This window comes from Agrilus planipennis, unplaced genomic scaffold, assembly GCF_000699045.2.
Source record: "Agrilus planipennis isolate EAB-ADULT unplaced genomic scaffold, Apla_2.0 scaffold256, whole genome shotgun sequence".
In the NCBI taxonomy this organism is placed as follows: Eukaryota; Metazoa; Arthropoda; class Insecta; order Coleoptera; family Buprestidae; genus Agrilus; species Agrilus planipennis.
The window spans coordinates 242,704-263,675 of NW_020439045.1; the positions used below are offsets into that span (position 1 = coordinate 242,704).

At 35.5% G+C, this 20,972-nt stretch overlaps 2 protein-coding genes and 1 non-coding gene across 3 annotated transcripts in view; 2 read left to right on the forward strand and 1 right to left on the reverse strand.

Annotated features, from left to right (window-relative positions):
* Positions 1-20,972, forward strand: part of LOC108741204 (metabotropic glutamate receptor 5-like) — a 44,043-nt gene that overhangs the window by 14,796 nt on the left and 8,275 nt on the right. Inside the window, exons 2-5 of the mRNA XM_018475908.1 lie at positions 9,675-10,044; positions 12,388-12,749; positions 16,613-16,859; positions 18,806-19,092. Coding sequence (XP_018331410.1) covers positions 9,719-10,044; positions 12,388-12,749; positions 16,613-16,859; positions 18,806-19,092 — 1,222 coding nt within the window. The 5' untranslated portion in view covers positions 9,675-9,718. The remainder of the gene's footprint in view (positions 1-9,674; positions 10,045-12,387; positions 12,750-16,612; positions 16,860-18,805; positions 19,093-20,972) is intronic.
* Trnav-aac lies at positions 2,243-2,315 on the reverse strand. The gene has a single exon. It is a non-coding gene; the product is annotated as a tRNA-Val (tRNA).
* On the forward strand, positions 6,570-7,838 carry LOC108741205 (NADH dehydrogenase [ubiquinone] 1 beta subcomplex subunit 8, mitochondrial-like). Its single transcript, XM_018475909.1, has 3 exons — positions 6,570-6,696; positions 6,759-6,982; positions 7,503-7,838. The coding sequence occupies exons 1-3, from the start codon at positions 6,609-6,611 to the stop codon at positions 7,755-7,757; spliced, it is 567 nt and encodes a 188-aa protein (XP_018331411.1). The 5' UTR covers positions 6,570-6,608; the 3' UTR covers positions 7,758-7,838.

Consider the following 20,972-nt stretch of genomic DNA (forward strand, 5'->3'; position numbering starts at 1 on the left):
CCGATTTTCGAACAATAACTGGTCAATGGAAGAAAGAAAAAATTTCAATTCGTGAAGCAAAATCTCATTAAAAAAGAAATCCTACAACGAATTTTTTTCATTCTCGAATCACATGCAGCCGTACAAATTATAAACCTACAGTTTTATTAAGTATATGCAGTGATTCCGTTTATCTAATCATGTTATAGAGCAACAGAAGGTTTTTATCAATAAATGGATTGTAGTAGTCTGATCCTTCAATCTGAAATATGTACCCTTTATCACCTGTGTAAATCATGAATCGGATCTATTTTGGATATAAACCTCTTCAATTTTATAAATAAATGGTAAAAGTTATGCGATGGACTGGATAATTATTACATACACTTACTGAATATCTCTATTGTTAGTCTTCTTCATTAATAAGCACTTAACTTTCACTTTCACTACTTTTTACTTATCTTCCGTTACTTCGCAACCGTTTATTTCAGTCGTTTGGATTGATCTTTTGCGTGATATAAAATCATAAGAGTATCATAATATCTGATTTTTAGCAAGTATATATTGCTAAAAATGTATTAAAGCCTTATTATCAGTCTTAAGGAAAATCATGCAAATCACTTACCATAGATTGCAGAGATGGTATCTGAAATAAATTAAAAAATTTAAGTTGTAAAATAAGTAAAATAAAACAAAAGTATTGGTATGTAATGGTATTGAAAGTAAGATTAAAACTAATATAAAAATGGAAGGCGATAAACAAGAAGTCCCTGATTTATGATATGTGGGCAGTCAAATAATTCAAGATGGAAAAAGTACTGGAGTTGTTACTCAAAGAGAAAAGCGCAAGGTCAGGTCGCCTTTAACAAAACGAAGTAACTTTTGTGCTCGAGATCAGTTAATTTGGAAATTCGAGAATGATTATTAAAGGGGTATGTTTAGATTACGGCTGTGTATGGGTGAGAAATTATATAATGGAAGTAAAAAAGAAATAAGGGAGAATGTTGGTAGGACACCCTGATAGTCATGAAGAGTTAGTTAGAAGCATATTCGAAGCAGAAACGAGTTATGAGAGCTAGAATTTTCTGGAAATGGGAAATTTGGTTCAAGATAGGATGAAGTAGAGGTGTGCGCCCAACCAGTCTGAATATTTATGATGATGATGAGAAAATAAATATTTCATAAAAACATAATCATTATTACAATAACTTTAAAATTATTTTATAGACACTCGTGTAGTTAATAGAATTTAAACATCATAAAGATGTTTATTTTGTCACTTAATTGTAATTTGATACAATAGAAATGGGTAAATTAAGCTTAATAACAATATAACAACTTGATTTGCTTCAAATATTGTTATTTAAGTAATATTTTCAACGACAAATCGACAAAATCCTCAGTTCTCTTCCTATAAAATCTAGATTATTCAGTCGGAGATAGAAGCGCATAAATAATTTTCCAATTTCCTGATAACCGACGAAGCGGCAAGGAAAAATGTTAATGAAAATTGTCACATTTTTCATTTAGAATGAAGTGAGATTTTTTAGACGCTTCTTTTTTAACTGTAACACTTCTGAGAAGCGCAAAAATTATAGGTAATTCTTTACATTAGTTGACATTGGAATTGAGACATGAAGTTTAGTCAGGTAGGTAGTACTGACCAAGTAGAATCGTGTGGTAGCATTAATTCCGTGCGGAAACCAATGTAGCTTGAGATACAGGCTCCTAAAGTTATTTAATCGGAGGAAATTTCGATTGGTACGGCCCTGGCTGCAGCCCTTCGTCAGCTGTTCTCGCCAAATATGCATTGATGACGTCAGTGTTTAGTTAGGTAGATGTATGACAGACTCGAGTTTGTTTAATGCCCCTGCCCGCCGAAGGCGGGCTGATACATTAGAATAATGTTAGGTAGATATGTTTTAGGACAAACGATGTTTGGCGGGAACAGCTGACGGAAGGCTGAAGCCAGGGCCGTACCTACCGGTATTTCCTCCGATTAAGAAAACTTTAAGGGCCTGTATCTCACTCACATTCATTTTTAAACAAATAATAAACAAAATTCTAGTAAATACTACTACACTACTTCACTTGGTGAGTACTACTTACCTGACTAAACTTCATGTCTCAATTCCAATGTCAACTAATGTAAAGAATTACCAAATTATATTATATTAACAATAACTGCAGCACTCAGAATTTATAGTAACTTCACTACAGAAAAAATTGAAAAATACTGTATTAAAATAGTAAAAGATGATCATGTTTCCGCCCGGGATCGAACCGGGGACCTTCCGCGTGTTAGGCGGATGTGATAACCACTACACCACGGAAACACATACTCCATGTAGCTCACGATTACATTCTTAAGAGAAAAATAGAATATTTCAGTACGCTAGAATTACAACTGTATTTATTTTACTTGTACAGCAATTGTGTATATGAAGAATTATACAATGTAATATTAACAAAAACAAATTTTTAAAGGGCTATGTAATTTTTCTTCTGGAATTTAAAGAATTTAGTAAAAATTTATTATAAATATTAAAAGTTAGTTTATAAAATAATAAATAAATTCATAAATAGAAACAGGGAAAGAGGAACAGCGATTTATCCTTATAATAATTATATCTAGAATTTCAAATTTCCAATATGGTAAATATATGAATAGGTATTTTAATCGTAAACATTAATAATGGCGACATTTTTACCAAAAATTGGTACTCGATCATTAACTTATAATGTAAAGCATTTATTTTAACAGGAAACATTAAGAAATGTAGTCATCTACAAAAACTGATACTAAATATTCAAAATTTCTATATAGAAAGTTAATTTCAAATGTCAGAAAGAAAATAAATCAATTAACAAACGATGCGCTTAGAAAAATATGGAGTATTCATTTCCGTTAAAGTGTCCCTCAAAGATAACTGTTGAAGTATGACTCTCAATAAAATCTTTTCACTGTTAGAGCAAGTTTGAACTTTGCACATTTTTATACGTGTTATAAAACTAGGTCAGTACTTGTTGTAAAGTTGACAACTAAGTTCTTAGTTTATATTATGAGTAGATTATGGAGGAAGGATAGTTTGAGACAAAAAGTTCTTAAGTACCCTAGAAACTTTTTTCTTGATAAATTGTTTTTCATAGTTTGTTCTTAAAGTGAAGTTCATTTTTGTTAGTATGTTACGTCTTACTCTCATCCCTTAACTGAGGATGACATTTTGGGTGCCGAAATGTTTTTCAGATTTCCAAATGATCTATGATTATGATCTATCTATAATTGTGGATTATAGTATTTCGTACAATCCGTGTTTTTCAATGTACTATTGATGATAGCATGTATGAACATACATCAATGTTCTTCGAGCAAGATGGAATTGACTCAATTGGTTTCTTTAGAGTTTAGAATCCTTTTGAAGGGATAGAGTGGCCATATAAACTTTTGGTTTTACATTTCCGTTCAGAAGAGAAAGCCTATTAAAACTCACACACTCATGGACATAGAAGAGTTTTGAAAAAGACATTTCGTATTACTTTTGCTGAAATTTTCGTTATGGTTTGGGTGAAAGGGTCGAAATGAAGTCAGAGGTATGATATATATAGTTATACTTCTAGCTATCTTCTCCTGCCTAGCCTTCATCTAAACAGTACGTTATCATCTTCCTAACCAATGTGGAAACAATACGTTGGGATCTTCTTCCCTTACGTAACCTTTGTTGAGGCTGGACGTCGTTACCTTCTTCTTGGCCAACATCGAGAGAAGACGTTGGGATTTACTGCTTCTGTCTAGCATTCATCGAGACAGTTCGTTATCTCCTGCCTGACTTCGTCCAGACGAGACATTGTGATCTTCTTTTCCTGCCCAGCATTCTTTGAGCCAGGACATCGTTATATTCTTCCTGGTCATAGTCGAGACAAGACGTTGAGATCTTCTTCTCCTGTCTAGCTTTCATAGAAGCAGTTCATTATCTCCTTCCTGACCATTATAGAGACGAAACATTGGGATCTTCTTCTCCTGCTCAGCATTCATTGAGCCAGGACGTCGTTATCTTTTTCCTGGTCATATTCGAGACAAGACATCGGGATCTTCTTCTGCTGCCTAGTCTTCATCGAGGCAGGATATCAACAACTTCCCAACCAACGTCGAAATAAGGCATTGGGATCTTCTCTTGTCTAGCCTTCGTGGAGGCAGGACGTCGTTAGCTTCTTTCTGGACAGCGTCGGAATAAACGTTGAGATCTCCTTCTCTTGCCTAGCCTTATCGAGGCAGGACGTCAACTTCTTCCAGACCATCGTCGAGACGAGACATTGCGATCTTCTTGTCCTGCCCAGCTTTCTTTGAGCCAGAACGTCGTTATCTTCTTCCTGGTCATAGTCGAGACAAGACGTTGGGATCTTCTTCTCCTGTCTAGCTTTCATCGAAGCAGTTCGTTATCTCCTTCCGGATCAGTATCGAGACGAAACATTGGTATCTTCTTCTCCTGCTCAGCATTCATTGAGCCAGGACGTCGCTATCTTTTTCCTGGTCATAGTCGAGACAAGACATCGGTATCTTCTTCTCCTGCCTAGTCTTCATCGAGACAAGATGTCAACCTTCCCAACTTCCCAACCAACGTCGAAACAAGACGTTGGGATCTTCTCCTGTCTAGCCTTCGTCGAGGTAGGACGTCGTTAGCTTCTTTCTGGCTAGCGTCAGAATAAACGTTGGGATCTCCTTCTCCTGTCTGGCCTTATCGAGGCAGAACGTCAACTTCTTCCAGACCATCGTCGAAACAAAACGTGGGATCTTCTTCTACTACAAGTCTTCGTGATCCAAGGAAATTACAGATAAATCTAAATCGTGGCAGACGGACCCGGAATGAAACCGGAAACCTCCCGAATACTAAGTAATGGTCTAAACCTCTGAGCGCTATCTCTCGGTACGTAAGAAGAGTTGAATGCAATATATGACCTATTAAGGGATGGCTCGTTATTTGCAAAAGAGGTTCTGGAAGCTTAACTCGTAAATAAAACTTTTTGCTTATTAAAATAATGCAGTCATGAAAAAAAAATTTAAGGTAAACTGTGCTATAAGATATAAAAAATGTGANAGCAACCGTAATTTAGGGATCTATTTAAAATTCTGTCTCACTTCAAGTAAATATTTGAGTTATGCAGAGTAAACAAGTAATGTAATAAATTTCTGCATGTCGTCTGTCTCATCTATCTCTCTTATGATTTCTAAAGGATGCTCAAGAGGGCCTGCAGCCCTATCTTCCGGCAATATATGACCTATTAAGGGATGGCTCGTTATTTGCAAAAGAGGTTCTGGAAGCTTAACTCGTAAATAAAACTTTTTGCTTATTAAAATAATGCAGTCATGAAAAAAAAATTTAAGGTAAACTGTGCTATAAGATATAAAAAATGTGAGAAATATATCTACAGTTACCCTTCTACAAACGTGTGTAAGATGTGGATATAAATTGTGGCCTTTGGGGATACTCCACCCATGAAACTACCTTGCACGCAACGTCACACCCTTAATGGGAAAATAAAAATAGGTATGCATCAAATTCTGCTCGCGACACCACGTTTATGAGCGTATGTGTGTTTTAATTATTAAACCACCTCAAAGACAGTGATTTATTTTTAATTAACATTTTCTTGCCGAAAATTGGGTCAAATAAAATGTTTCAGTGGAAGTTCATTTTCTAGAAAGTGCGAATTAACTCCAAAACCTAATACAAAAATTCAGTTGTTAGACCTTTCTATTTGCTAGCTTAGTAAACATTAAATACACATGTAATCCCAAAGGAAACGATATGACGGTGGAATCGTATATTTATTCGAGAATTAACCTAATTATAATAATTAGGATTGAAGAAGAAACCTATACGTGGCATTATTCTCTTTATTAAAAAAATCGGTTGTTTGTAAAGTCGGTTTACTGACGATAGTTGAACGTGACAACGTCATAAGAAAATACTGATGGAATGGTTTCATTTTTCAAAAGAAAATTTTAATTTTATTTGTTTGATAGATATTTTGTATGGATATAGAGAAGGAGGTAAATGGAAATGTATTATTGTATAGCAGCTGTCCACGCGGACGCATCGCTCACTCAAGTAGGAGAGAGACAGATGTCGAACGCTGCCGAACGCGGAGGTCGATTGTGCCTCTTTGTCGCTCATTCCGCGCTCTCGCTTGTACTTCAAGCCTTAAATGGAATGCCTCAGAGCGAGGTAACGCCGCATGAGTCATGCTTTTTCGTGCGTGCAGCCGGCTCCGTCGAATTATAAGACGTTGTCACGTCAAAAAGGATTTTACCATCTGCCTAGCTTCCATACTAATGTATACTCCGTTTTACTGCACATAGAATCACCCTAAACCTCATGTGTGAAAGGTGTCCTGGATCTAACTCTAACCTATCAGTTCCTCCAAAAATGTCCTTTTCAAATTACATAAAATGCATGTGGTTTTCCGGGTATAGACATAAACACTTTTCTATCTCAGGATAGGAAAGAGTGAAGGTGCGCGTCCAACCAATCTCAGGACTGACGACCTCATGATGATGAAAAATATTGATCGCATTAGTTTTGAGATTTTTATGAAAAACAATGTAATTTGTTTTGTCAAAGTCGTCGATAATGCTTCTGAAAACAGTCGGTTCTACATGCCTGAAAACATTCCTTCAAAGATCGAATGTGTTACAAATCCCTATTCAATCAGCAGGACGTGAGTATTCAACAAAAATAAATTAAAATTTACACTTCCTTATAAAAAGACATTTTGTGTAGATTGGTTAAGAGATCATGCTCCTGAACCCAAACCACCCGTAAAAACAGAGGAAATACTTGCTGCCGCAGAAAAATACAATCTTCTGCCTTCTGAGTATAAGACATTCCCGGACGACGGATTTGGTTACGGAGATTACCCAAATTTACCGTTAATGTCATCCGATGCTAAAGACAAGAATTATCCATATGATAATCCGGAACTGAGAAGAAATTTTAATGAACCAGTATGTTATTTAACAAAAAGTTAATCGTTTTCTCTATCATTTCGCGATTTACTTATCGCAAAAAGTGGCCGAAGAAGTACGATTCGCGGTTGAAATTTTGAAGGCCACAATGCAAGCATTCGTATAAATAAGTATAGTACCTACGTTAAAGTGGCAATCAAATTTTTCAGAAATTTTCATTAATTATTAAACAACTACCTGACGTAATAACACCCAAACGAGTCCAGATCGCAGCGTTATTAAACGCAACACATCTGTATTATTCAATCATCGAATATTTATCCTCTATGTGTTTATTTACGTTTACTTATGTCTTTAAGTAAGAAGCCTAGCAATCTTCGGCCTTTGTCCTCGATCAGCAGTCAGATCTGTCGATCGACGATTTTATTTTTTATGAAACAGACTCTGTAAGCACATAGTATTTTTAATACTAACATAACCGAGAGAGATTATATGCAATCTCGATTTGTCGACTTTGACTTTCATGAAATTGGAATACGATTAATTGTTATTTTTGTAGCTTCATGTACTTGCGGATATACTGATTGAGGAAAGATGTAATCGTAACATAAGACTTCGTAAGTCACAATTCGTCTATTTATTAGAGACTCTGGGAGTTTTTGCAACATTATGGACAATTTATATTTATCTAGAAGACAAGAAAAAGTTTCTCCCTTTGTTGCGGAAACAATTTCCTGGAGACGAATGCCAGATACATTACACATTCGAACAAAAGCCGCCAAAGAAAAAAGATGAATGTGAATATTGTACATAACATTCTATCAAACAATATTAAGATTTATCTTCACCAAATTTTAACTCGATTGTTAAAAAATAAACTATGGTTTAATTCTTATATATTTTTGCCTGTCTATTTATTTTTATAAAACTGGAGTAAAACTATAATCAGAACTAGAACTTTCAGAAAGTTCACATTCACATGTCGTCTGTCTCATCTATCTCTCTTATGATTTCTAAAGGATGCTCAAGAGGGCCTGCAGCCCTATCTTCCGGCTTTATGCTAAAGCGTAAGTCGAAGAACCTATCTGCTCACTAGCAATAGTCAATATTCAGTCTTGTCCATCAAAGTTCAATAATGGCAATTTATTCCTATTGAAATGATTATGAATATCGATTGTTAAGATCCTTGATCTCATATTCTTGTTAAAAAGTCGAGTTTCTGGCCTATCGGCTATCGGGTACTTCCCATTAACTCAGAATATTTAAATTAGAGATCAGGAAAGTCTCATAGCACAACTACAAGACAAAATCACTGGGTACTTTATAATGAATTCTATTTTTGCTGTACATGTGTGTTTACCGACATAGGCTCACAAGGACGTTCATTGTGGAAGCACTTGGGAGTAAAACACACATTTTCTGTTGGTTAATAATGGATGACCATGAACAAAAGACCATTACAAAAGACTACACTGAATAACTACATTATCTGTATGAATAAGATAATAAATTTTTTCTAGAAACAGAAATTATAGATGAAACTATGAACTTTTTAGTGTGCTCACTGTGGTAGCTAGTATAATGTCTTATAAATTATTCTTCACCCAAACTTTCTTAACAATTTAAACGAAACCTATTAAGCATATTTGCATTCTGCAATTATTCTATTAATTATTTATGTGTGCTTTAATGATTAAAACAATGGATTTAGAATTCGCCATGGCTACATACTGTTCTGCAATTTAACAATCAAATAAGAATCAGAAATGTAGGAGTTGAGATGAAGTAGCAACTGAATAAAATTTGTGTTAATTTACTCAAAGTTTAATTTAGAAAAGTGCTATTTCAGTTCAATCTAAAGCTAACGAAGACGTCGAGATTATAAAACACTATTTCCAAATGAACAGAGAGGAATTAAGGAACGATACGTTTTCCAAAAATTGACCAAACTAAATTAATTATTTAGTAACGTTTAACCAAAAATGGGGAGGTGTAATTTCTAATGTGAACGTACTTAATATTGTTAGTTCATTTATAAAATAAAAAGAAACTATTATTAACAAAATTACCAGAGTATTATGTTTTTGAATGCACTACAACCGAGTGTAATCACTGAAATGTCAAAGGAGCTGGTTGGATTTTAAGTGAAACATTTATTTTTGATACTTAACAATCAAAATTTCTACAAAGGGTCTAGAACAATGAGAATGGAATTATCATCATCATCAGGTCGTCAGCCCTAAGACTGGTTGGACACGCACCTCCACTCCTCATCCTGAGCTAATTTTTGTATTTCTGCAAAACTGCAACATCCCATACCCTTAACTAATCTCATCTAGGTATACCTCTACTCTTCTTAAATCCTGCTTCTGCTTTTAATATGTCCCTGACTAGCTCTTCATGCCTAAGAAGGTGTTCTACCATTGCTAACATCTACCATTCAGTTGGTAGGTCCATTAATGACCTTCTAAATAAGAAGCAAGTCAGAAGTGAGTCAGGGTGGTGAAGCGGGTGACAGTTTTCACTCATTTTGACGATTTCCTACGTATGAATGCATGTATGTATGAAAACCGCTCTTTACATATCAATAACTATGTATATAGGGTAATCCTTGAAAAGTGAACAGATTGAATAGGTAATAGTCGCATTACAAAATCTCGTTTGTTACTTTTCAACACTTCTTCGTTATCGGATATTAATTGTTAATTAAACGAAGTTATTGTTGTTACAGATTCCATGAAGTGAAGATGAAGAAGTTTTGGTACCAATCTCAGAATGACAATTGCCCTTATTACGCTCGTAGGGCTCTCATGGGCTACATGTATCCAGGTCTGTGATTCCTTATTGCACACCAACAGTTCAGACCATCGAACTGCAGCTTTCATTAACGGTGACTTTATTGTGGGAGCACTGTTTCCCATCCACCACCAACCCCCTTCCGAAATGAAAAGATTGACGTCAAGTATTCGATGTGGGACTGTTAGAGAACAGTATGGAATACAACGGGTCGAGGCAACCTTTCATACAATCGACGAAATCAATAAAAACAGCATACTTCTTCCAAATATGACGCTTGGAGTCGAAATAAGAGACGAATGTTGGTAAGTATTAGGATCTTTTCTTATGAAAAATGTTACGTCTATCCAGGGTTGCTAAAGAAAAGTCAATGTCTACATTCTGTACATGTGACAAACTGCTCAATCTCCGAAAGTAAGATTTGAAGAACGTGATTATTCCTATGTATAACTGATACAAAACAAAAACAGCTGCACGACATCATCGTCATCGTACTACCGACTTTAATTAATAAAAAATCGGTTTCAAGCGTTTTTATATTATTTCTATAGACCCTTTTAAATAGGTTCAAGTTAAGCCTGAACGTATGTACCATTCAAAAGTGAAAAGGTCTAATTTGGGTGATGTGGCTCAATACTACATTACTGCAGTGTGTGTTGAATGCATTTTTCTACATAGCTCCAATGTCGAACGTAATGAGCAAATTTACTTTATAAAACCGTGTATTGGTCCTATCAAAGGCTTTGCAAAACTACTTTAATCAACGAAATAGAGCTGTGCAATTAATTTCTATGATAGCCTAAGCGAGACATTCGCATTTACTTGACAAACCTAATTATATGAGTGACAATATAGTAGTAGGTGGTAAAGGTTGATAATAAACAAATTCATATTTTCGAATTGATTAACTAAAGATCTCAAAATGTTTCACCATTAAAGCAATGAAAAAATGATTTTAAAACAACAAAGTAAGTAAGAAAATGCGAAAATAGGAAACACTATACGCAATTGCTAGAGAAGTTTTTATCAAATAGAAACGATCCTATCGATAAAAAATACCTAATCACTTTAAAAAGCGAGATTTTTTAGGATGAAAAGATTCGCGTGCTTCGTTATTTTACTTTCAGGTTTTTAATTTTATATTCTTGTAGCGTGAAAAAAAAATGATGAAAATTTTCGTCAAGGGAAGTTTCTTATTCCATATCCTACATATATATTTTGTGCACCTCAATTTTCAACGGTTATTTTTACCCTCCTTAAATATGGATGTCAGTGGTAGAGATTTTCGAGGATATGTATTAGATTTATAAGTGAATGAATTTAAAATATGAAATTTATCCAGAGGTGTCATCAACGCACCCTTCTTTCGTTGATGTTGAAATTTCAGTGTTTCTCAGTTCGTTATAACATGGATTGACATTTCCTATCTCCAGTTGTTTGACTTAATGGAAATTCGTCTCAATAAGAGAAGATTTGAAAAGTCATTTGAAAGAATTTATTTTTGATTTTGTCAATGCCGCTTCCACATTATAACTGTAACTCCTCAACCTGTAAGTACCTGTTGATCTTTACATATCCTATACATCATCACTCCTCTATCTCTAAATCTTAACCCTATATTCTTAAGTATTGTTAGCAACTTCTCCCATTTAATATTGTCTATGATGAGGATACCGTGGGTAGAGAAGGTTAGAAATGAAGAGGTATTAGAAGGAATAGGAGAACAGAGGACTCTGTGGAAGTCAATAAGAAATAGACGAGATAGGTTGGTAGGACACCTTCTCAGGATTGAAGGACTAGTTAGAGACATATTAGAGGCAGAAACGGAAGTTAGGCGCGTAGAGGTAGAGCTAGATTAGATTACTGTTCGCAAATGGTTAAGGATATGGGTTGTTCTAGTGTTAGGGAAATGCGAAGATTAGCTCAGAATAGGAAAGAGTGGAGGTGCGTGTGCAACCAATCTTAGGACTGACGACCTTATGACGATGATGATGAAAGCTTTTTCTAAATGTACGAATCCTGTGAAGACGCTACTTATTTTTTCTTTCTTTTTTTCATCTAATATTCGTAAAGTCAATACAACTTCGGGTGCTCTTTCTAAACCCGAGTTGATCATCCCTTATTATTTCACACGTTCCATTTTCAAACGTTTTCTGTACGATGATGATGACCACAATGAAGATACCGTGGATAGAGAAGGTTAGAGATGAGGAGATATTAGAAAGAGTAGGAGAACAAAGTTCACTATGGAAGTAAATAAGAAATAGACCAGATAGGTTGGTAGGACTCGTTCTCAGGCTTGAAGGACTAGTTAGAGACATATTAGAGGCAGAAACGAAAGTTAGGAGGGGTAGAGGTAGAGCTAGATTAGATTACTGTTCGCAAATAGTTAAGGATGTGGGCTGTTCTAGTTTTAGGGAAATACGAAAATTAGCTCAGGATAGGAAAGAGTAGAAGTGCGTGTCCAACCATCTTAGGACTGACGACCTTATGATGATGATGAATTAATTTCCATAAAAGTTCCTTTTAATATAAAAGAATTCCAAAACAGAGTATCCTTTTGTTACATAGTCAAGCCAACTTGAGTTAGATGTCGTTTACTTGTGAAGAGGACCTCCGAATGTTATATTTTTGATTTACCTTTCTAGGTATGCTCCCGTTGCCCTGCAAGAGAGCATAGAACTGATAAAAGACGCCCTGAATCCTTCGGTCTACAATCTCGTTTCGTGCGGGTCGAAAACCGAGAGTGCCGTAAGTTCGGAACGTCGAGGGACTTTGATAGGCGTCATAGGACCTGGCGCTAGTTCCGTAACGCTCCAAGTCCAGAATTTATTGCAGTTATTCCAGATACCGCAGGTCGGTTATTCCAGCACATCCAGCGACTTGTCTGATAAGAGCCGCTTCAGTTTCTTCATGAGAGTCGTGCCCAGCGATTACCACCAGGCTCAGCTTATGCTCGATATCGTGAAATATTATAATTGGTCCTATGTCTCCATCGTCAACACGAACGGTAAGTGAATTTCCACTGTACATTTTAAATCATTGTCTCAAAATCTACGATCTACTCATATAAGTTTGTGTAGATTACAAACAAGACACGATTTTTTTACGTTTAGTGTTTCGCAGCGAAAACGCCCAACGGATTCCTCTACTTCTATCAACGCCGTCTGCTAGTAAAGCATCCAAAGAAAGTAGGATATTCGCGATTTAAAATTTAAAAGTGAAATTGTTTATAAATAAACAAATAACTAATTGGTTTTCATAATATCTCACATTAAATGATACTAAATGCTCACTTTAGCGTGTTACTGATAATTAATTGAACGTAAAAATTGTCCAAATTCTTCAAGTTCTTGGACGAGAGAATGGGTAAGTTGAGGTGGCATATTTTCAACACTTTTTATTGGATTTCCAGTTCTGAGGCCTGTCTCTGGCGTCCCACCGTTTACATTCAATTAATTACCAATTGCACATCAAAGAGTGCATTATCTTGTAGGATTTGGTATCATTTAAAGTGAGACATGATTGTGAGTTACATTGTATTTAACTTGAAAATTTTGTGTGTTAGTGGGCATGACAGTAATAATTTCATTGAATGGTTCAACTGATATCAGTAGATACATGTATTATTAGGTAGCTACATCCATAATTTTGGATTTTATCTGAAAAATTGGCTTCCAACAGGAATTAGCAACCGTAATTTAGGGATCTATTTAAAATTCTGTCTCACTTCAAGTAAATATTTGAGTTATGCAGAGTAAACAAGTAATGTAATAAATTTCTGTTTTGTAAATCCTAAGATAAAAATATGATTGATTATGTTTGAAATTAAATTCCTTGTCTATTATGTAACATAACAATAAAATACCAATTCTCTCACACACACTGCGGTTTCATCAGAAGTTTTAAAAAGGATAATCCTACTTTTTTATAAATACTGCTGAAGGGGGTCAAGATGGAAAAGCGAATGTAGAATTACTTACATCTGTTTCTTCGTTGATGAAATCAATAGTTAGTATTTTTACATTTAATAGTTTCTAAAATTTCAAGTAAAAAATCGTTTTCTTTGGAAGATCATAAAGGCTTTAGAAACAGTTATTAGGCAGAAAGTGCTTAAGGTATAAATTCTTCAGCTAATTTTAAGGGTTACACAGATAATCCATTATATTACCTAAACCTTTTCAGTTCCATTCACCCATGTTTACCTTTGTCTTTGTATCCTTTATATCTTCGTTTTCGGTCCTTTAAGCTTTCTTTGCTTTTATAAGGGTATTAAAATGTTAATCTAATTCTCATATAACCAGACGTTTAGGTAATTGTTTCATGTATTTTTAATACTCCTACATTACATAGGCATTGTTCGCTGTAACGAAATAATAAAAACCGAAAAGAAAGAATTTCATTTCTAATCAGGAAGAGACAAAATTACGAATTCAGTCAGGTTTAAGGAAGAACTGTAATCAGTTGTTAAATAAGCAACTAGGAGTACCAATGAAACAATTTATGGACTGCAGATTACACCATTTACTTTCAATTTACATTTGGTACATCTTATCGTCAAGATGTATTTTTTTTTGTGGTTAATTTGCATCACATTGTTTCAAATCATCAACAGCCATCAAATTTTTTTCAAAGGGATTTAAAAAGGCGATAATTGCCATTTAATTATCAGTTTTCGTGCCGTATAGTTTCATTTCGATTTAATGTAGTAATTCGAACTCTTTCCTTAGATCTGTACATGTTCATTGATAAATAAACTTGATATAGATGCATACATGTGTGCTGTTGCTTTTTCCATTATAATAAGAAACAAAAGCCTCAGGCATATATTCAAAAGTTCAAATTAAAACGGCCGCTTGACGCATTCCAACGATTGTTCCAGTCAGTTGATTTCCAACTTAAAAAAGGAGAAAATACAGACTAGAAACGGTTCTGTTCATTGTTGTGAAAACCACATACCAGAATTCATCAGTTTCACTTCATTTTCATAAAGAAAGAAACATTTTTATTCCATTATCTGTCTTTTTATTTAAATCAATAAATGTTTTACATCAATTTTGAAAAACGATGAAAATCGATTGATATAACCAATAACATTTACTTGCTATAAGCTTATACAAAAATGGCTAACTTTTTTGGCTTCAATGATCCAAATGTTTGCGTTTAATTTTTTATTACAATCTAGGTAGATAAAATTGCTGACCCTTAGTAAAGAGCTTTCAGCTTAATTGGAACAAAAATACAAAAAAAGATTCATCTGGGCTTACAAAATTCATGGAAGCAGCCCTAAGTGGTTCACTGGATAACTGTATTTCAGAAAATCGTAATTATATTTCGTTAGTAATTTTTAATTTCACACAACTACCTCTTGTTAGTCTTTGTTTTTTTACAATGAGCTTGAACATCAATACTTTAGCGCAAACATTAGCTTATTATAAAAATTTGAAATTATGACAGTTAGATTATAAGGTGAAAAAACTAACTGAAGGCGAAACGTCGGAGTTGGTTTTATATCAACAACTTTATTTAAAACCCTATTAAGTTTTTGATCTTTTACATCTTGTACCTACATCAAATTTGGTTAGAAAAGATGCGGGAACAGTTATCCCATAAGTATTTCCCCTGCTATGAACTTTTTTTAAATTAATAATGTTGGTACGCTTCGATTGTACTAAATGAGAAAAACTTTTCCGTGCAATTCTAATAAAAACTTTAACTTTATGATGCACCCAACAGCATAGTTACTAGGTCTGTTCAAAAAGAATCGCGAATTTTGTGTTTTATCAAAAATTATTTATTTTAGTCACGAATATCTATTTTGTCCACTGACCAGATAAAATATACTTGTGCCAACGTTTCTTCCAATCCTCGAAGCACTTCAAAAAATCATTCTTTGTGATCTTGTTCAGCTTTTCCTTCGATGCCGTTTTTATCTTCTCAATTGTAGCGTAGTGTAGTCCTTTCATAGGCCTTTTCAGTTTCGGGAACAAGAAAAAGTCACAGGCGGCCAAATCTGGGAAATACGGTGGCTGCGGCATTATAACATGGTGCAAAAGCTGTTCATTAATCGAAGAAAACTGTAAGAAAAACCTTCACATTCGACGCATTTATCGGTCTTGGCTCGTGCAGCAGCTTCCATTGGGATGATTGAGCTTTGGTGTCAACGTCATAATCCATAAACCCATGATTCGTCACTAGTTATGATCCTCTAGAGCAAATTTGGGTCGTCGCAAACAGAGTCCAACAGCTCCTTAGCAATATTAATGCGATGCTGTTTCTGGTCGAAATTAAGCAATTTTGGTACGAATTTCGCGGCGACCTGTCTCATGCCCAAATCATTGCCAAAAATCGAATGGCAAGGGCCAATCTATATGTTTAAGGTCCTCAGAAACTTCTCTAACGGCGATTCCATGATTGGCCAATTCTATTTTGTTCAGTTCATCAATGTTTTCGTCTGTTGTTGATGTGCTTGGGCATCCAGCACGCTCTTCATTGTTCACATCTTCTTGGTCCTCTGAGAACGTTTTATACCACCGATAAACGTTGCTTCAGTCCAAGGTAGCTTCACCATATGCTACAGTCAACATTCGGAATGCGTCCGCGCACTTAATTTTGTTTTTCCCACAAAATTTGACACAAATTCTTTGATCCATTTTTTGGAATAGGCAAAAATCGAAGACGAGCCAAAGCACGTGCAACCAAAGCAGCTGTCAAAATTTATCTGAACATTCAACATGACTTATAGCGACACTGAGAGACATAAGTACCAACATAACGCCATAAAAAAATCGAAAATCGAATTTACGTAACCCGCGATTCTTTTTGAACAGACCTTGTATATTGAAATACTTAAAGTGTAAAACTCTATTACAGAAAATTATGGGCAATCCGGAATTCAAGCGTTCAGGGAAGTGGCTGAACTGGCAGACGTTTGTATTGCCCAGGAAAATTCAATTTTGAGCGGAGCGACTCATGATGCTTTTGATAAGGTGATCTTAAACCTAAAAAGGGACGACAAAGCTAGAGTTGTTGTCTGCTTTTGCGAAGGACTTACAATAAGGGGACTTTTGATGGCCACTAGACGGTTGAATCTCACTAATCATTTCCTTTTTATTGGAAGGTAAGTGTTTGCATACGTCAGTTACTGCTACCGACGAGAATAAAGAAAAGACTTGAACAACAAAGACGTACATTCGCTCATTTCGTTTTACTGAAGCTCTCAACGTAGTAAACAAGCAATCAATTTGCTAATTTTATAAACTTAGGCAATTGATTGTGTGTCATACGTGACCGATATGTAATTGTGTTGATGATTATAAGTACATAGGATTTCAGATACCTATAACGTTCACTGTAATTTTATCGTTACATTAGGAAAAGGTAAAGAGATACAGACACGTATGTACAGTTTCCACCATTCTTCAAAATTTTCAAATATTACTGAAATTATACTATTTTTCGTGTTGTTATGGGCTTATAATTTAAATATTATGCGTGAATTTTGGAGGTTCTTTATAAAATCTTTCCTCAACCGATTAATTGTGATATTATTTCCAAATGTGGCAACAAGCGAAAGCTTTTTGTCCGTTATCAGTGAATTTGATACATGATTAATGATAATAAGAAACCCCTTACGCATAAGGCACAGGAACTAGAATGGTTTCCAATTTCCTGTCCTGAAGAACGCAATGCGATATTTGCACAGACTGAACTGAGGATATTATTAAATAATATCGTTGATGAGATTGGAATTTGCAAGGCGTGAATAATTGAACTGACATCTTAATAAACATCTGAACACAAGCATTATGCTTATTTAGAGGTGATTTTTTTCTTCACAAAAACGAAATTCCAAAGTGAACGATTTATTTAGAAAGGAAATTGAAAATGTTTACATTTAATATGAACGAGCAATTAAAATTCTATCAATCTGCAACTTATTTCCTTCTAAACTGTCATTTACAGATAGAAGTAAAAATTTAAGTGTCTGTCTGTAATACAGAAATAACTGCTAATTGCATTTGAAATGTCAATTCGGAAAATAAATTACCCCAGCTGTATTTCTTAGCAGTATTTAGAGACTTTATAATGGTTTAGGTAACCTCCCCATTGTTGCTTAGGTACTGATTTGTTCAAAATAGTTAAACAATGACAATATAAAAAGGAGATCTATTAATCCTAATCCTCTGATTTAGAAACAATTTTTTCCTAGCGTACAGGTAATTTTGAGATTCCCTCCTAGAGAGAAACAAGTCAGTCGTATCTTTAGCCAATGGCATACTCAACCTCCTCCTCATTATAGAAAGGGCTTCCTTCAGAAGACAAAACAGTCACAGGGCAACAGCTCCAGAATATGGGGAGTCTGTTCAAGTGTCTCCCAACTCACTCGCTCCAATTTTTCTCTGTATTACACAATGCAATTTCTGCTCAGGTGTCTAAAGGCGAGGAATTCACCTGGTGCATACCTTATTAAAACCTAGCACCTCTGTAATTATGGAGAACGTTCCCATAACTTATACCAACCCCAGATGCATCTACATGCCTTTCACCCTGGAGAAGTTGTTTAGCACGGACGATATTGTCGTTGGTGATGCTCGTGCGAGGTCGCATTTTCCTGATCCTTCACAAATTGTTCAAACACTTTAGTTTGGTTTTATACCTTTCCTGGTAAGAAACTTAATAGACATACGCCGCGCAATTGACAAGAGAATCTCCTGCTCAGACATCTTCACGATGAACGCGCTAGGTCATCACTCATACCTGCTTCTGTCACTGGTGACATCCTCGCTCAGCACCTCATTAGACAACAACCTTAGGCTTATTACTCCTTGTTTATGTTAGATTTACCCAGATAGTGTTAATGGTTTCCTTATTAGTTGTAGGCACTTGCGCCAAAATAATATGCCTAGCGCATTCACCATTATTCACTATATCAAAACTATCTATGGTGAATTGATAACACTGAATAGTAAAATTTCATCGCTACGCTAAAATATCTAATGATAAAATACTGAGAATCAAGCTAAATTCCGCCGTACTTCAAGAACATTTTACTGTTTTTTTCAGCGATGGTTGGGCAGATAGGAATGACGTTACCGAGGGCTACGAGGCTGAAGCATGGGGTAGTATCTCCATACGCATCTACTCCCCTTATGTAAAAGAATTTGACGATTACTATCTGTCTCTAAGACCGAACACAAACACGAGGAATCCCTGGTTTAAGGAGCTTTGGGAAACCCACTTTGGATGTCGTGTGGACGATGACGCAGAACCCAACAAAAGACTCGCCCACTACAAAAGTTCTATTACCGATCCGAACAACAAAATTAACAAAACCCTGCCGCGATGTACAGGTATCGTATCCATATTTTTTATTATATTATTACATTTTCATCATAAGGTCGTCTATCCTGGTTGGACACGCATCTTCACTCTTTCCTGTCCTAAAACTAGAACATCCCACATCCTTAACTATTTGCGAACAGTAATCAACTATAGGTCTACCTCTACTCCTTTTAACTCCTGTTTCTGCCTCTAATATATCTCTGACTAGATCTTCATGCCTGAGAAGGTTTCCTACCAACTTATCTCTCCTATTTTTTATAAACTTCTATTGTTCTCCTGTTCTTCCTAATACTTTCTCATTTATAACCTCTATCCTCGGTATCCTCATCATTCGCCAATCCACAGATCCTGTATGTACTTTTCTAAAGTCTCCACTCCAAAAGTCTCCAGCTTCTGGCCAACGGACGTAACTAATGCCTACTATATCTAATTCTAGCCTATTCCTTTCGACTTTCAAATTCTCTAATTTCTCTACTTGCCTCATGGCTCTAACATTCCACGCTCCGACTCGTGAAATATTGCACCTACCCCTATTTCACTTATTGATGACATCGCCCGAGGTACTCCCCGCCCGGACATCCAAATGGGGGACTAGTTTACATCCGGAGTGCTTTACCCCAGAGGACGTCATTATCATTATGTGGTGGTTTCCCGTTGCCTTCCACATCGCAGTATTGTGCATCAGAATGCCATATCGATCCCCGTCATCTCAGCCACCCTGAGTACTGAAAGAACTGATTCCCTCCTTCAGGGACTTGTCTTAGTCTGATTTCTCTTTAAGACCCCCCCCCCCCATTATGGTTGAACCTATGGTCCGGCTCCTCAAATCATCAAAACTCACAAGCCGATCCATCCACTCTAGTTTGTTATTTTGGAATTCAAGGTGCTCTCTTCCTTCGATACCTTCCTATTAAATTTTAGATGAACTAATCGGAATTAATAACGTCCGCCTACCAGATACAAAAAGTTGAGAACGTGTGGAGAAAGAACAAAATAAAATGAGTCTATGTGAGTTTGTCCTTAATAGGCAACAACTTTCGGAGAAATGAGTTTCGGTTGACTCGTATGGAAGCTTCCTCAAAACTCCGAACACTGCTGCTGAATCATTGTCGAAAAAAATTATTTTCCCCACAATAACTGCGTTTCCATGGGAGTTGAATCATATCATATTGTCCAGTCAGGACTTTGGTACCAATTTATAAGAATACTGTCGTAATGTCTCAACTTGACTCGACTACGATAGAAATTAAATTCAATTGTGGTCTGCTTTTGGTGCTTTCAATAGAGGAAATAGATTTAAAACCTATCGAAATTTCAAACGCAAATAGAAATTAGTGTTTAGAAGACAGAATTTAAAATAGAAAATAATGGAACGTATCTATGCATTTGTATTTCAAACAGAGCTGTTTCAAACAAATCACATCTCGGACTGTTGTCCCCATGGGGCCGAAATGTGACTGGACAAACACACAATCTTCATACGAAGTGACAGAGCGAATTTATTAAAAATTATAACGCATATTCGTGCTACCGTGACAGAGACATCTGGGAGGTTAAAAAAAAAGATTAGGGATCGTGTTTTAAATAAAGGCACTTGTAAAAAATTATCAGATCATCATCATATAAGCACAAAAATACAATCATGACAGCGTCGCGAGACGATAAACACGGTAAATTTTGTAAAAAGTCAAATTAACGTTTAATTCTTTTTAATTAAAGCAATGCTGGGGTTAAAATTATTTTATTTTAAAACCGCTGCCAACGTTTCCCCAGGTTGTTGGTCCTTTTCAAGGTTAGTTTTATTTAGAGAGAGATCAACAATCGTTAACAAACATTACTGAAGATTTTTTGTAAAGATAAAACTCTAACAACTAAATGACATATCAAC